General features: G+C 41.4%; 1 protein-coding gene across 3 annotated transcripts in view; it reads left to right on the forward strand.

Moving 5' to 3' along the window:
* The first annotated feature begins 340 nt into the window (after window positions 1–340).
* mov10l1 (Mov10 like RISC complex RNA helicase 1) overlaps window positions 341–17,340 on the forward strand; it is a 34,807-nt gene continuing 17,807 nt past the window's right edge. Inside the window, exons 1-16 of one of the 3 annotated variants that reach the window (XM_052547482.1) lie at window positions 341–363; window positions 439–547; window positions 1,389–1,576; window positions 3,996–4,155; window positions 8,260–8,372; window positions 10,127–10,314; window positions 10,577–10,717; window positions 11,901–12,104; window positions 13,176–13,379; window positions 13,770–13,884; window positions 14,742–14,919; window positions 15,304–15,374; window positions 16,345–16,436; window positions 16,504–16,562; window positions 17,010–17,086; window positions 17,163–17,229. In XM_052547482.1, the coding sequence (XP_052403442.1) occupies window positions 448–547; window positions 1,389–1,576; window positions 3,996–4,155; window positions 8,260–8,372; window positions 10,127–10,314; window positions 10,577–10,717; window positions 11,901–12,104; window positions 13,176–13,379; window positions 13,770–13,884; window positions 14,742–14,919; window positions 15,304–15,374; window positions 16,345–16,436; window positions 16,504–16,562; window positions 17,010–17,086; window positions 17,163–17,229 (1,957 nt within the window). In that variant the 5' untranslated portion in view covers window positions 341–363; window positions 439–447. The other 2 variants (XM_052547481.1, XM_052547483.1) reach the window with 2 other exon arrangements.

Raw genomic sequence — 17,340 nt, forward strand, 5'->3', positions numbered from 1 at the left:
AAATTATGCAATGTATCTCTCTTATTTTACTATTTGCAGAGTTTTTCAGGGAGTTACCATACTTTATTCTAATGAATACTATGAAATTGGTCCAGAAAAAATGTATCCTGCACTACAGTCAAAGGTTTTTCAACAGTGAAATATATGTAATGTAATGTATATATATGTAAACACCATATAATGTATACACAATATAATGTAATATAAAATGTAATATAGCTAAAACATAGCCTTTGATGTTTATTTGAAATGTGTTATTTTTCTGTAGCGGCAGTAGTGTGTTTTAATCGTCACGTGCTGATCGCGTTAGTTATCAAGCGTCTCTACGTCACGCGTGCTGACGTTATCTGGCTGTGTGGACAGGTGAGTGGTTCACCTGTCGCTCTGAATGCTAGTCTGTGTCTGTGTCTGTGTGTGATCGAGCGGTGTGTGTCGCAGACAGCAGTGATGGTGAGCGTCGTGCAGGGCTGGATGTCACGGCTGCTGTCTCCTCTGTGGCGCCGGGCGCAGGAGCTCGATGAGCGGCGAGAGGATCCACGCTTCGACGGTCAGTGCGTCACACGTGTCTGAGACACTGCGGCAGAGAAAAGACGGGCTTTGCCTTTAAATAATAGATTAACTGGTCCAACCTTGTTAATCTCATTCAAATCGCTGCACAGATTTTACCAGCTAAAGGTTTAAACCAGACACAAGCTGAAACTGAAGTGCAGTCTTCTGTTGTCCTCAAACAGCTGTTTTACATTGATTCTCTAATGTTCTTGATCTCAAAGTGCACTCTTTGTTTTTAAGGATGTACTGTTTGGCTTCTTTAATTAATATATATCCAGGGACATTATGAATAGTCAGGTAGTAATCATGAAGTCAGGTGCATTCGAGTCACTCTGGTCAGAACAAGATGCAGATTTAACTTTTCTACATAAAATTCAACTTTTTTTGATTTTTCTTTTCTGTTTTTGTTCAATTCGTAAACTGAATCATCATATATTCTGTTGTAATTATACAATAATTAGTGCTGCCAAACGATTAATTGTGATTAATCGCATACACAGTAAGTTTTTGTTTGCATAATATATGTGTGTGTTGTGTATATTATGTTTATATAAATACACACAAAGTATATATTCTTAAAAATATTTACCTGTCTATATTTGTTAATATAATTCATATTATCAATACTTTTTTTGTGCTGTCAAATTATAAATCACTTCCAAAATAAACGTTTTAGTTTGTGAATAAACAAAATTTTTGTTTGCAAAACTTTTTAAAAGAAAGTGAGTTTAAAGAAAAGTTAGAGTTTCCCGCTGGTAATAACCAGTTTGTGTTGGTGTTCATGTGTGTGTACCTCGTTAGTATGATCTGTCTGATGATGTGAAGACACCTGTGTGCAGGTGAGGCTCAGATCCGGCAGGTGCAGACAGGTGTGGTGACTCATCTGTGTGTGGATTACGGCCTGATCGATCACAGCGTGTATTTCACATCAGGAGAGGTGCTAGGAGGAGTCGTGCTGTGTGTGGGAGACTCGGTGCAGGCGCTGGCCGTGCGGGACGGAGCCCACGGACACTGGAGGGCACTCAGGGTGAGACCAGCACACAACAATCAGCAATAATAGCCACAGACCGCCTGCTGTTGAGCTCAAGATCATTAGACATCAGGGAACACTTTCTAACTGAGCACATCCTTTCAGAAAAGAGGGGAATGTATTAACTCTTCTTGCTCTTAAAGGGACAGTTCACCCCAAAATGGAAATTCTGTCATAAATTACTCAGCCTCATGTTGTTCCAAACCTTCAGAACACAGATTAAGATATTTTTGGAGAATCTGAGAGCTCTCTGGCCCTCAGTAGACAGCAGAGCGACTGAAACGTTCACAGGTCTAGAAAAGTAGTTAGGACTTTGGTTAAAATAGTCCTTGGTGCATCAGGGTTTCAACTGTAAAAACTGTGTGTGTGTGCAAATAAAACAAAAATATAATCAAAATATCCTAATTTGTGTTCCGAAGATGAAGAAAGGTCTTAAGGGTTTGGAACGACATGAGGGTAAGTAATTAATGACTGAATTTTCGTTTTTAGGTGAACTATATGTTTAATTGGCTGTTAGTGTTCAGAAACACCAAACAGTTTTCAGTTTCATCTAACATCTAACTCAACATTAACAGTTACCATCTTTAAACTAATATGAAGGCCTTTGATAACATTTCTGTGAAAAAAAAGATTGACCGTTGAGCCAGAAGAAGACTCGGTTTAACATTTTAAACAAAGAAAAAAAAAAATTCTTTGACTGATGTTGTCTTTGAAAAGGTCTAAATATATGCAAATACAAAAACTAATAAAAGTAGGTAATTATATCTGAAAACACTGCTCTCTAAGCAACTATGGATTGCACTATCCTGTTAATGCGTAAACATGACCGGGTGATCGAATATTGTTTGCTAAAGAGCAGTGTTAATTTTGACACAAAATTTTAATTTAGTTTTAGTCTTAGTCTTTTGACTATAATTCTTTTTAGTTTTAGTCAGTTTTAGTCATCTGATTTGTTTTAATTTTAGTCTTATTTTATTCGACTAAAATAAGACTAAAATCAATAACAGATTTACTAGACAACTTTTTACAGCTGGTATAGGAAACAAACTTATGAAACACAAATTCAACTTTATTTCAACACAACTGTGTCTTTATTTTGATTCAAAAGCTTTTATGCAGCAACAAACACTGTCATGATAATGTAAACAATAACTAGCTGCCAATTGACCATCAGTAAAAGAAAAATAAAGTTAGGTCCAGGACCTTAAAGCTTACATCTGAGCTGAACAATAAGTGCATACATTTAAAGTAAATATTTAATAAGTTGGCAGCTAGGTGGATAAAAAAAGTAACAAGATTTTATAAGGTATTCATTTGTCTAGCAATATTGTATGTTTTAAATACTACAATATTGCTAGATTAGTATGTATAATGATAGGATGTGAACATTCACGTTTCACATGACTAATATAGACATATTTGTGATATTGTCAACAAGTAGAACATTATAAAATATACTAAACATTAGTATTAATCAAATGTATGTATCATAATATTACGTATTAGTATTGTGCTCTCATCTAACTTGAAGAAGGGGCTATTTTACAGTACTTTTCAGTTCGTAATATTTAATGCTACAACATCTACGCACTGCAGTCTTCCAGTTTTGCTTAGCTCAATAAACAAAAGAACATCGTTGTGAAATTACATTTGAGAAAATGTCCAGGTGGCTCGTCTGTAAATGTCTTTTCAAATTGGTTGTGTTCTTGCCACGAATGAGCGCTCCGCGTGCTTTACGCTTTGTTTTGTTTTGTTCGTCGTCAAACGTGAAGTGAGCTGTGGACATTTTGTCGCTCTTTTAGACATCACCTCTTCGATTGCCGTCTTCCCGGGAGCTCATTTAAAAACTGAAAACCTTCGCTTCACGTCTCAATAAGTCAGGCTCTGATTGGTTCTCTTCTCTCATGCAGTCTGTTCTGTTTTGCCGGTTCTTTTGCTCATTCCTCGCATCTCTCCCGTCTGCTGATTTGATTTTCGTCACAGTCTATTTTAGTCTCGTCCTATATTCGTTGACGATAATGTCAATCAATTTAGTCATAGTTTTAGTCTCCATCAGTGCCTTCTATTTTAGTTTTCGTTTCGTTTTCGTCCGCAAAAATATATTCGTGACGAAAATAATGACGAAAATATTTAGTCAACGAAATTAACACTGCTAAAGAGTTAATAAATGTGTTGAAAATGTGCATGTTTGTGCAGGTATTTGATATTTGAGTCACCTTAAAGCTTGAAAATTTATTCTCAATAGCAACAGGCAGAGTTTAAAAATAAATAAACTTCCAAAACAATTTTCAAATGACATGCCAAGGCGAAACGGCTCATTAATTTCATCTCAAAAGCACTAATATTGTGTGCATCTCTTATTACTGGAGCACATTCCTAAAAAGTAAACCGTGTCCATGTTTTCTGTTGTTTTGAGGTGGAGCGGCACAAGGACGCCTGGGACAGCGCAGAGTCAGAGACGCTCACGCTGGAGTCTGACAAACTCCGGCCTCTGATTGGAACAGTGACGTCATGTGATCGAGACGGAGGATACATCAACCAGACCACGTATTTCCCGCGGTCGGCTCTCTGTGAAGGTCAGAATCAGTGGCTTTAATGCTTTAATGATCAGCAGTCTACGATTTAACTTTTATATTACAAAATGATGATGCACGGGTCAGGGTTTTTTCGGGTCCCGCTTTTATGAAATTATTTGGCCCGACACAGCCCGCAAATAAAGTAACATTTCTTTACCCATTCCAACCCGCGCATCGGGGACATCACGGAAGATACGTTGCTACTAGACTCATATTTCTCGTTCACTGAAGCGTTCACCGTAGCATGTCCATCAGCAATCAGCAGATACCATCACGGATGTCTGAGCCATCCAAAGTATCGATGTCACAGACATTTCGTCGAACGTTGTTGCTCAGTAGAGTTGCTGTCACAGCCGCTTGCTGTTCGAGGTTGTATATGATAGCATTCGATCATATACAGACTGCTGTTCCAGCGCGTAGCGACATCGATGATTGGCTTATGCGGTAACAGTATCTATATTATCGTATAGTGAACGAATCGTCACATTATCGATTTTCAACCGGCTCGGAGTGCATCGTTAGATCCCTAATCAAAGCAAACAGTGCCTGCTTTGAAGAACCTACAATATGACATATTTTCAGTTGTTTCACACTTTTTTTTTATGTATATTATTTCATATATAATTCCACATGTGTTAATTCATAGTTTTGATGCCTTCAGTGTGAATCTACAATTTTCATAGTCATGAAAATAAAGAAAACTGAATGAGAAGGTGTGTCCAAACTTTTGGTATGTACTGAATAAGCACACTTTGGAACGTTTTTGCTCTCTCCGCCATCGTCACTCTTTGTATTAGGCGGGAGTTTTCGTACTGTTATGTGTGTGTGACTGGCAGGCAGCCGCCGCAGCGCACATGAGAGATCTCGCAGATCTCACAGACAAACGTTTTAATATGATCGCACATCAGAAGTGTTTGGTGAAATAAATTGTGCACGATAACATTATTAAGCAAAAATAGTAGATACATTTTTTTCCCTCCAGTACCGAAAGCAGAACCGATAGCGTCAGATCTTACTGATACTACGGTCTTTCATAATTTAGCCCCGGGGCCTGTTTAATACCGGGTTTCGGTACCCATCCCTAGTCTGGATATGTACTGGATCCGGGTGACTGCAGTGACCCTCTGATCTGGACACAGACTGGATCTGGTGGCTACGGTGACCTCGGAATAAGAGAGAAACAGACTAATATTAGCGTAGATGCCATTCTTCTAATGATGTAGCAAGTACATCGGGTGTAATGTTCCCGGTTCCGGTTTACCTAATTGATGCAGCATGAAAATACTTTAACAGATTTGAATATTAGAAGCATATTAGTATGTTATCAGTAAGCCAGGTTAAAAAGATGGGTCTTTAATCTAGATTTAAACTGCAAGAGTATGTCTGCCTCCTGAACAATGTTAGGTAGGTTATTCCAGAGTTTAGGCGCCAAATAGGAAAAGGACCTGCACCCGCAGTTGATTTTGATATTCTAGGTATTATCAAATTGCCTGAGTTTTGAGAACGTAGCGGACGTAGAGGAGTATAATGTAAAAGGAGCTCATTCAAATACTGAGGTGCTAAACCATTCAGGGCTTTATAAGTAATAAGCAATATTTTAAAATCTATACGATGTTTGATAGGGAGCCAGTGCAGTGTGGACAGGACCGGGCTAATATGGTCATACTTCCTGGTTCTAGTAAGAACTCTTGCTGCTGCATTTTGGACTAGCTGTAGTTTGTTTACTAAGCGTGCAGAACAACCACCCAATAAAGCATTACAATAATCTAACCTTGAGGTCATAAATGCATGGATTAACATTTCTGCATTTGACGTTGTGGGCATAGGCCGTAATTTAGATATTTTTGAAATGGAAAAATGCAGTTTTACAAATTCAAAAAATGTGGCTTTCTAAGGAAAGATTATCAAATAGCACACCTAGGTTCCTAACTGATGACGAAGAATTGACAGCAGCCATCAAGTCTTAGACAGTGTTCTAGGTAGGGGTGCTCCGGTCGTGATCGGCCGATCGTTATGCGCATTTTGTCAGTAAAGCCGGTTATTTAATCAGCGGTTAATTCCATCAGGTGCCTGATTTCACATAGAGCAGCTGTTACTACACAGAGCCGTTGTTAATAGAGAAGATGCGCAAATCCACTTCATTTTCAGCGTTTATTGGCGCATCTTCTCAGTTAACAGCTGCTCTGTGTGAAATCACGCACCTGATGGAATTAACCGCTGATTAAATAACCGGCTTTACTGACAAAATGCGCATAACGATCGGCCGATCGTGATCGGGGGACCCCTAGTTCTAGGTTATTACAAGCAGAATTTTTAGGTCCTATAATTAACACCTCTACTTTTTCTGAATTTATCAGTAAGAAATTACTCGTCATCCAGTTTTTTATATCGACTATGCATTACATTAGATTTTCAAATATTTGTGTTTCACTGGGCCGCAAAGAAATATAGAGCAGAGTATCATCAACATAACCGTGAAAGCTAACACCATGTTTCCTGATGATATCTCCCAAGGGTAACATATAAAGCGTGAAGAGTAGCGGCCCTAGAACTGAGCCTTGAGGTACTCCATACTGCACTTGTGATCGATATGATACATCTTCATTCACTGCTACGAACTGATGGCGGTCATATAAGTACGATTTAAACCATGCTAATGCACTTCCACTGATGCCAACAAAGTGTTCAAGTCTATGCAAGAGAATGTTGTGGTCAATTGTGTCAAACGCAGCACTAAGATCCAATAAAACTAATAGAGAGATACACCCACGATCAGATGATAAGAGCAGATCATTTGTAACTCTAAGGAGAGCAGTCTCAGTACTATGATACGGTCTAAATCCTGACTGGAAATCCTCACATATACCATTTTTCTCTAAGAAGGAATATAATTGTGAGGATACCACCTTTTCTAGTATCTTGGAAACGATAGGGAGATTCGAGATTGGTCTATAATTAACTAGTTATTTGGGGTCAAGTTGTGTTTTTTTTTTTTTTGATGAGAGGCTTAATAACAGCCAGTTTGAAGGTTTTGGGGACATATCCTAATGACAATGAGGAATTAATAATAGTCAGAAGAGGATCTATGACTTCTGGAAGCACCTCTTTTAGGAGCTTAGATGGTATAGGGTCTAACATACATGTTGTTGGTTTAGATGATTTAACAAGTTTATACAATTCTTCCTCTCCTATAGTACAGAATGAGTGGAACTGTTCCTCAGGGGGTCTATAGTGCACTGTCTGATGTGATACTGTAGCTGACGGCTGAATGGTTGCAATTTTATCTCTAATAGTATCGATTTTAGAAGTAAAGTAGTTCATAAAGTCATTACTGCTGTGGTGTTGGGAAATGTCAACACTTGTTGAGGCTTTATTTTTCGTTTATTTAGCCACTGTATTGAATAAATACCTGGGGTTATGTTTGTTTTCTTCTAAAAGACGAAAAGTAATCTGATATAACAGTTTTTAATGCTTTTCTGTAGGATAGGTTCCTTTCCCGCCAAGCAATACGAAATACCTCTAGTTTTGTTTTCCTCCAGCTGCGCTCCATTTTTCGGGCTGCTCTCTTTAGGTTGCGAGTATGCTCATTATACCATGGTGTCAGACTCGTGTCATATTTAACTACATTGTTATTATAAACTAGGGCTGCAAAATTAATCTAATTTTTTAATCGCAATTACAATTATGGATGCCATCGTTCAAAAAGGCAATAATTGTTCAAAGTCCACTTATGTTATTCTGATTGCTAAAGATGTTTTCTTTCTAAAGGTTATCTTAAGGGTTTTGTCCATAGTTTTAATTATACTTTTATTTTTACGTTGTAATACCATAAATGTTGTTATATATTTACATTTTTATTATTTGTATTTAAAGAATTCAATCCAATAAACACAATTGTATTATAAACATTACAATATTATAAACACAAAAAACAAACTCACACACGGTTTCATATTGTATTTTGGGGCATTTATTTTTATTTTTTTGTGGATTTTCTGACTTTTTGCATGATGTTATTTTATGTAACAGAGGAAAAACAGAACTATAAGAAAGCTGTGTTTAACTGTGTGTGTGTGTGTGTGTGTGTGTGTGTGTGTGTTTCAGGGTTCGAGCCGGTGAAGGGCGACTGGGTTCTGGCGCAGTATTTCGTCTGTCCATCAGAATGGAGCAGTCAGGCTCGAGCTGTTTCTCCGCTGAGATACCGGCGCATGGACGGGGTCAGTCTCGACCAGCTCTCAGTGATGACCTGACCTGTGTCCATCAGTCTAGATCACAAGATCTCTTTCTAGAGCTGGCCGATAAATCACACAATATACACATGATAATTCTCACACAATATACATTTCCTTGATATACGACAACAAGAGTTCGATAAATGTTTGATAAAATGTTTGAGGCAAAGGTAGAACAAAAGAGCAGTGTTGCCAACTTGGTTTTAAATTGTGTGATGCTTCACACTACCATAGCAACGTTTTTGTCCAAAAAGCACCTAGCCAAATTTTGCCATTTGTAACATTTTTTTTATCAGCTTTTCAATAATTTAGCCCCGGGACAATAAAGAATAGTTTAACAGACCAGTTAACAGGTTTACAATTTTGACTTTAGAGCAAAAATACCTAACCTAAAAATCTCAGACAGTGTGTGTGTCTCAGGTCACTGTGAGTGTGTGTGTGTGTGTGTGTCTCAGGTCACTGTGAGCGTGTGTGTGTGTGTGTGTGTCTCAGGTCACCGTGAGCGTGCTGCACGGCCGCAGCGCTGTGTGTGTGTGTGTGTGTGTGTGTCTCAGACAGTGCTGTGTGTGTGTCTCAGGTCACCGTGAGCGTGCTGCACGGCCGCAGCGCTGTGTGTGTGTGTGTCTCAGACAGTGCTGTGTGTGTGTCTCAGGTCACCGTGAGCGTGCTGCACGGCCGCAGCGGTGTGTGTGTGTGTGTGTGTGTGTGTGTGTCTCAGACAGTGCTGTGTGTGTGTCTCAGGTCACCGTGAGCGTGCTGCACGGCCGCAGCGGTGTGTGTGTGTGTGTGTGTGTGTCTCAGACAGTGCTGTGTGTGTGTCTCAGGTCACCGTGAGCGTGCTGCACGGCCGCAGCGGTGTGTGTGTGTGTGTGTGTGTGTGTCTCAGACAGTGCTGTGTGTGTGTGTGTGTGTGTGTGTGTGTCTCAGACAGTGTGTGTGTGTGTCTCAGACAGTGCTGTGTGTGTGTGTGTGTGTGTGTGTGTGTGTGTCTCAGACAGTGCTGTGTGTGTGTGTGTCTCAGGTCACCGTGAGCGTGCTGCACGGCCGCAGCGGTGTTGTGTGTGTGTGTGTGTGTGTGTCTCAGACAGTGCTGTGTGTGTGTGTGTCTCAGGTCACCGTGAGCGTGCTGCACGGCCGCAGCGGAGTGTGAGTGTGTGTGTCTCAGACAGTGTGTGTGTGTGTGTGTCTCAGGTCACCGTGAGCGTGCTGCACGGCCGCAGCGGTGTTGTGTGTGTGTGTGTGTGTGTGTGTCTCAGACAGTGTGTGTGTGTGTGTGTCTCAGACAGTGTGTGTGTGTGTGTGTGTGTGTGTGTGTCTCAGGTCACCGTGAGCGTGCTGCACGGCTGCAGCGGTGTTGTGTGTGAGTGTGTGTGTTGTCTCAGACAGTGTTGTGTGTGTGTCTCAGGTCACCGTGAGCGCGCTACACGGCCGCAGCGGTGTGTGTGTGTCTCAGTCTCAGACAGTGCTGTGTGTGTGTGTGTGTCTCAGGTCACTGTGAGCGTGCTGCACGGCCGCAGCGGTGTTGTGTGTGTGTCTCAGACAGTGCTGTGTGTGTGTGTGTGTGTGTGTCTCAGACAGTGCTGTGTGTGTGTGTGTGTCTCAGGTCACTGTGAGCGTGCTGCACGGCCGCAGCGGTGTTGTGTGTGTGTCTCAGACAGTGCTGTGTGTGTGTGTGTGTGTGTGTCTCAGACAGTGCTGTGTGTGTGTGTGTCTCAGACAGTGCTGTGTGTGTGTCTCAGGTCACCGTGAGCGTGCTGCACGGCCGCAGCGGTGTTGTGGAGGACAGTGTGTTCTTCTGTCTGGACTCTCTGATCGTGCCGCCGGGCTTCAGACCCGCTCGTGGAGATGTGGTGAATGTGGTGGTGGTGGAGAGCAGTCAGTCGCTGTACTGCTGGAGAGCTCTGTGTATGACGCCCGTCCAGCGCAGGTGACCCTCACAGATCTGGAGAGATGATGCACTGCAGTGAATGGGTGCCGTCACAATGAGAGTACAAACAGCTGATAAAAACATCACAATAATCCACAGCACTCCAGTCCATCAGTGAATTTTAATTTGATAGTCTTAATCAAATCTGTCTTATTCTACATGGGTGGACTGGTTTATAGTGAGCGCAGTTTGTCGAATCGGTGGAGGCAGCTTTCTAAATGACAGCTTGCAGTCTCAGTGTTTCTCCGTGTGTCTCTGACAGTGGAGACGCCTCGGGGGTCCGTATGCCAGACGATGAGGTGCAGAGACTGCTGGAGAATAAGGGAGGGCTCCAGGTCAGCCAGGAAGGCCACTTCGGCTCTCTGTTACTGGGAGAACGCAAGGAGCTGCAGATCTGGATCCAGTGAGTTCACACAGTCTGGAATACACTACAGCTCTTTTAAACCTAAACCAGTTTTACAACACTTGGTTCTACTACATCAAAAAATGCATCTAATTCTCCTTTAGACTTCTTTCTCTGCAGTGAACAGATGGAGATGTAGGCCTTCCAAACGAAAAAAAAAAGACATTTAAAGTATTTTTCAAGATATTTAAAAATGTTTGCTGCTTAGTTTTAAAAAATTCTAGGCCTACTTGTATAAAATTGCAATTTGAGAGAAAAAAACATAGCAGGCTGTAGACGGCGCATTTTATCATTACATTCAGAAATAATGCAGGTGTAAAGTACAATGTTTACAAACATTATTAACACAACTAGGCTAATTAAATCCCTTCTCTCCACAACTTTGAAGTTAACAGTATTTGGGCTAAAGCCAAAACAAATTAATGTAAAACTGAAACTGAATCACTCTCTCATTCGGCGCTAATCCAAATGTTTCTATAACATTGTTATAGAAACCTTTCCCTTTTTTTTTTTTAAGATGCATTTAAGATTCACTTTGCTCCTAAATCTGAGGGGACACTCCTCTGGTCTGGGTGATACTATATTATTAATGATGTAAACTATAGGCTTTGTGCTTCACTCGCATTATCGACATAAAATATGTAATGAGTAATGACCTGCTTTTAATTCATTCAAAGTTTGACATTCACAAAAACTAAGGTGAATTTTATTTTATTATTACAATAGTAAATATATTAGTAGTGATAATATTTCTGTCACAATATCTTCAAGTTAAACTGAACTTTTATTTTGACGGGTTGCCGTTAATACCTGTGCATATGTGATCTGAGGCTAGTTTTACTCTAATGAAACGTTAAAATGCTGATGAAGTGCCTCTCAGAGCAGTTCTGGAGAAGTTGTTCATGTGTTTATGAAGCGACAGCAGATGTATGTGTATGTGTAGTAAACACGTGTCTGTGCCATTCTACAGTCAGTTCAGTGTTTGAGAGGATTCAGTGTTTTGAATGAATGCATATGGCCCTGGAGCTGTAACCCTGAGCCGCTTCTCTCTCGTTCTGATCTGGTTCTGATCTGGTTCTGATCTGGTTCTGATCTCGTTCTGATCTCGTTCTGATCTCGTTCTGATCTCGTTCTGATCTCGTTCTGATCTGGTTCTGATCTGGTTCTGTGCTGCTGGACTCAGGAACAGTGGCTCTGACCGCCAGCGGCTGAAATGCTGTGAGCTCGCCGGATGGGACTCTGCTCAGCAGTTCTGCCTGAGATCAGTGTTTCTGAAGGACAGCGCTGCAGGACGCCCAGCGGAGGACGGTGATGATGACGAGACGGAGCAGATGCTGGAGATGAAGCCTGGGGAGAGAGCGTCTGTGAGCGTGTGCTGTCAGGCCAGGCGAGGGTTAACATGCACCCATCACACTTCAGCAACACTCCTGCTTATGAAGAAGCTTTTGATTATTAAAGCTGCATTCAAATAGAGATCAAACATAGAGAATAAACACCCCAGTAATATTGTGAATTATGATTACAATTTAAAATAACAGTTTCTATTTTAAAATGTTAGTGTAATGTATTTCTGTGATGCTCCGCTGTATTTTCAGCATCATTCCTCCAGTCTTCAGTGTCACATGATCTTCAGAAATCAGAATAATATGATCATTTATTATCAGTGCTGGAAACAGTTGCTCATTTTATTTATTTTTATCCTTTTTTCAAGACTTTGCTGAATATAAGTAAAAAGAACAGCATTTATTTAAAATAGAAATCTCTAACAACATAAGTCTCAACTATCACTTTTTCTCAATTTAACACATCCTTGCTAAATTACCGTATTCATGTGTTAAAATCCTTTAAAAACAATATGCTGATCCCGAGCTTTGATTGGCGGTGTATGTCCTGTGTGTTTCACATCACTTTCTGAGCTCAGAACAGGTCACCTGTGGGATTTGCTTGGATCCCATGAGAAAGGGTTTTATGGGTCTTACAAGGGTAGATAAAAGACTGGTGGTTTCAGTAAGTTTTGTATTTTCTTTACTCTTTGATTCAAAAAGTGTCTTAAAAGGGTAATATTTTATGTATTTGAGCTCGGAGATGAAGAGAAAGGGCAAACTTTTTTGGATTTTAGGTCAGCGTTGTCATCTAATCAGCAGATGTAGACTTTAATAGCCTGCATATTTTATTACATGGGACTTCGACCAAATATATTCAATCTTGATTTTGGTTAAAAAAACTTGTGTGTGTGAAGCAAATATCTTTAAAATCCCATGTGGTGTGTATGCCCTCGTTTGCATCTCTGAAGAGACACTGTGTGTGTGTGTGTGTGTGTGTGTGTCTCTCTGTGTGTGTGTGTGTGTGACTGGTCTGTCTCTCTGTGTGTGTGTGTGTGTGTGTGCATGTGTGTCTCTCTGTGTGTGTGTGTGTGTGTGTGCATGTGTGTCTCTCTGTGTGTGTGTGTGTGCTGCAGGACTCTGGGGCGCTCCTCGGAGCTGCTGCTCCTGCACTTCTCCTCTTTCAGCATCGGGAGACGTCTGGAGGTGTGTGTGAGCAGCACAGAGGAGAGTCTGCTCAAACCCAGCGCCCCGTACACCGCCCCATCAGCTCCACCACAGCAGCAGCAGCAGCACCCCCTGCAGGTGCTCACAGTCACCGCCCCGCCGGCACCCATCAGGTGACACCACACACACACACACACACACACACACACAGTCACCGCCCCGCCGGCACCCATCAGGTGACACCACACACACAAACACACACACACACACACAGTCACCGCCCCGCCGGCACCCATCAGGTGACACCACACACCACACACACACACACACACAGAGAGAGACAGACACACATCACTGATTCTGGCATCAGATGCTTTTCCTTTCCTTTCCTGCTAGTAATATAGAAGTATAGTATAAGTGAGTTTGTTTTTAGATCGTGAGAGTAATAATGAATGCAGCGTCCTCTAGCACTGGTTCTGTTCAGAGACTGATCTGCAGCAGATCCTGGGTGTCACGACTGATATCTTGTTAACTCTGTGCTGTTCTTGTCCTGGTTTCCTCAGACTGGCGCGGCGTCATCTCCCAAACTTCCTGGGGAACTACAGTGTTCCTCAGGCTCTCAGAGATTGTGTGGAGGGTCAGAGAGACGTCCTGATCGCACAGCCGGCTCTGGCCGAGGTACTGCTCCTCACCGCTGCGTCTCACACACATTCATGACTGTCGCTTCTGGGGGAAATCTGTCCCTTTCACTGCTTTCACTGGGTTCAGTTCAACGGTTAAAGCACCTCTGTTAAACAATTAAAACAGCTTTCATGCAGTGTAACACGGCTCTAAGTGAATAAAACATCCTGCAAAGTTTCAATCTGAACGTGCTCCGTGTATGAAGTAAAATAATGACACGATTAAAATGAAATCAGACCAATCACTGCAGATTAGGGGTTTGGAAAAATAATGAATTGAGCAAATAAGGTACAAATAAATGCATATAAGACATGAAAGTGTTTTTGACCTCGCATGCTTCTCTATCTGGTGTTGGGGACCGAAATATGAACCTTTCATAATAGGGGCACTTTAATCAAAATTTCAGTAATCTGCATGCACACGATGCATGTCTAATTAATTTAAATCATGAAATGTGTACAACTTAACACATGCTTTGTGTAACAAAATGAATGCGGTGTGAGCAGTCCAGACTCATGTAGATGGGGAAAAACACTAAAACCACTTATTTAACATTTTAATATAAATTTGTGTACACAATCTTCCTAGTTGAACAGTTACACAAGATTTTATGCTTTTGTTTTAAATCTGTCCGTACATCATTAACCCAATTTATAAAATAGTTGGTAATTGTTTGATTGTTGTGATGTGCATATTGTGTCTTTAGCAGCATCATGTGCATGAAACTGCGTCTAAACCTCTAGTCTTTTTTCTTCTTCAAACCACTAAACTCAGATATTTGTCTGGACTCCCCCAGACTCAGAGGACTGTTGGATGTAATGCATCTCTGTGATGTGTGTGTGTGTGTGTGTCAGCCGTTGAGTCTGTCGTGGATGCTGCCGCGGTTCTCCGCTCTGCTGTGGCTGGAGGAGCTTCAGGCCGAGAGCGAGATCCGAGAGTTCAGTCTCACCGGCGCCATCCTCAGGAGAGGAGCGGTGTATCTGCACCTGGAGGTGCCAGGCCTCGCCGAGGGCCGACCCAGTCTCTTCATCGGTCAGGACACAGGGCTGGGTTTCAACAGACCGTTCATGTCTCAACTGCTTCCAGATCTACACTTTCTGCTGTTCAATTAGACATATGCAGAGAAATAAGTTAACAAACGATAGCCAGCCCCGTCTACACCTTCACTGTGTAATGTGTATGCTTTAACACAACAAAACAGATTAGAAGAATATTTCACTCGTGAATTAGCAGGACAAGTACTGAAACAGAGATATAACTTAATCACTGATAGTAATGAGGATGAGAACATGCTGAAATAATAAATCATTTTTGCACTAACTATTCCTTTACAGAAGGAACAACTGTTATCACTGGTGATCCATAATAAGAGAAGATAACTGTGTGTGTGTGTGTGTGTGTGTTTTCGTCCTGTAGGTGATAAAGTAGTTCTGAAGAAGCCCTGCAGTGGAGGAACTGTTATTGAGTACATCTGTTATGTCATGGAGGTATCAGACACCTTACTTACATTAATTGAGTTAACTATCTCAGACGGAGTCTTAAATTCATGAGGTCACTGCACAACATCAGTATTTTCCCGTGTCTGTGGTGTTTTCCAATAGTTAAACATCCATAAATTATGATGTACTTCTTAAGATGCAGATGAATATATAAAGTCTTGTTTTCATAGAAACTTCACAAAATGAAGTGAGTCTTAAATCAAGAATTAGTTTTTCAGTCAAAAAGACATGTTGCTTCTCAATATCTGGACTGCAGAACGTTTAGTCATTAGCTGTGTGATCAGAAGTTATTTCCCTGTTATGTTTTTTGTCAAATGAATTGAGAAGTGATGGAGGTCGCTGGAAGTTGAATATTCACACTTTTAACTTTGCTTGTACAACTTTCTTTTCCTGGAGCACAGAACCAGTCATAAGGGTCGATTTTGTGAAACTGAGGTCTCTGCATCATCTGGAGCTGAATAAATGATCTCTCCAGTGATGTGTGGTTTGTTCGGAGGACAATATTTGTCTGAGATACAACTATTAGAAAATCTGGAATCTGAGGGAGCAAAAACATCTAAATATTGAGAAAATCATCTTTAAAGTTGTTCAGATGAAGTTCTTAGCAATGAATATTACTAATCAAACATTAAGTTTTGATTCATCTATGATAGGAAATTTACTAAATATCTTCATGAACATGATCTTTACTTAATATCCTAATGATTTTTGTCATAAAAGAGAAATGTATAATTTTAACCCTTACTGTGCTACTGATGACTGCTTCTGCGCTGCAGGACACGTGTTCTTCTCTTTCTCTTGAGAAGGTGGTTGATTTACCGTAATGAAGCCTGCAGAAACTCTCCATCAGTTGGTTGTTTTAGACCCATGTGAATCTGCTCTTGTGTTGGTCGTTGTGAGGAAGTGTTGTGATTGATTGACAGCTGTCAGTCACATGTTCTGTGCATCTCTCTCTCAGATCAGTGACGAGGACGTGAGTTTACGAGTGAACGCTGAATTTCAGAACAACTACCTCGGAGAACCTCTGGACGTGGAGTTCACCTTCAACAGGTGCGCTGCTCTCTTCTAGAAGACTGCTCTGTGATGTCATGATTTACCCAGAACCCTCTCTGTCCAGGCTGACCATGAGGAGGTGCCACTGTGCTCTGGAGCAGAGCAAACACTTCGGAGACAACAGTAAGAACACGCTTCAGTAGAACATGTGACCTGTGCTGGCAAAATGAGTCTCAAGGAGCAGATTTACACAATTTTTATTTTTGTTAAAAACGGTTGAAGTTTTCTGAAGGTTGTTGCAGATTCTTCAAAACGGTCTTAAAGTCTCTTTAATGAGCTGACGAGTTGAATCGAGTGATAGATGAGACTATTTCAGAAGACATGCTTAAAAACTGATGAATTAACCTGTAATTCTGTCTGTCTGTGTGTTGGGATCACACACCGGCGGGAGCTGCTTTATTTGTGTGCTCTCAGATAACCTACAGATAAAGCCTTTTAGATGTGTAATATTTGTTTGGGGACGAGTGTGCTCTCTGTGTGCCAGCGCGGGTCACTAACGAAGGATCTGGTGTTTGTTTGTCCGGAGCAGCAGTAGTTGAGGTTTGTTGTGTGTGTGTGTGTGTGTGTGAGTTCTGTTTCCCAGCATGCTCTTGCTGCAGCCGCCTCAGTGGAGCGGAGAGTGGAGCGAAGAGGATCTTCAGGAGGAGGTGACCCCATCATTCACTCATTCATTCATCAGTGTGTGTGTGTGTGTGTGTGTGTCTGACCAGTGTCTGTCATCAGGAGAGTGAAGCCGGCTCGTCCACACTGACCGCAGAGATGGTGTCTGTGGCCACACAAACTAAACCAGGTGACCCCATCGCTCCTGTTACAGCAGTGTTGAGTACGTGTCACGTGATGAGAGGTCTGATTCATACTGTGAGCCAGGGGGCGCTCTTGAGCAGACACTGCACACATGCTT

The sequence above is a fragment of the Carassius gibelio genome, chromosome B2 (assembly GCF_023724105.1).
Source record: "Carassius gibelio isolate Cgi1373 ecotype wild population from Czech Republic chromosome B2, carGib1.2-hapl.c, whole genome shotgun sequence".
In the NCBI taxonomy this organism is placed as follows: Eukaryota; Metazoa; Chordata; class Actinopteri; order Cypriniformes; family Cyprinidae; genus Carassius; species Carassius gibelio.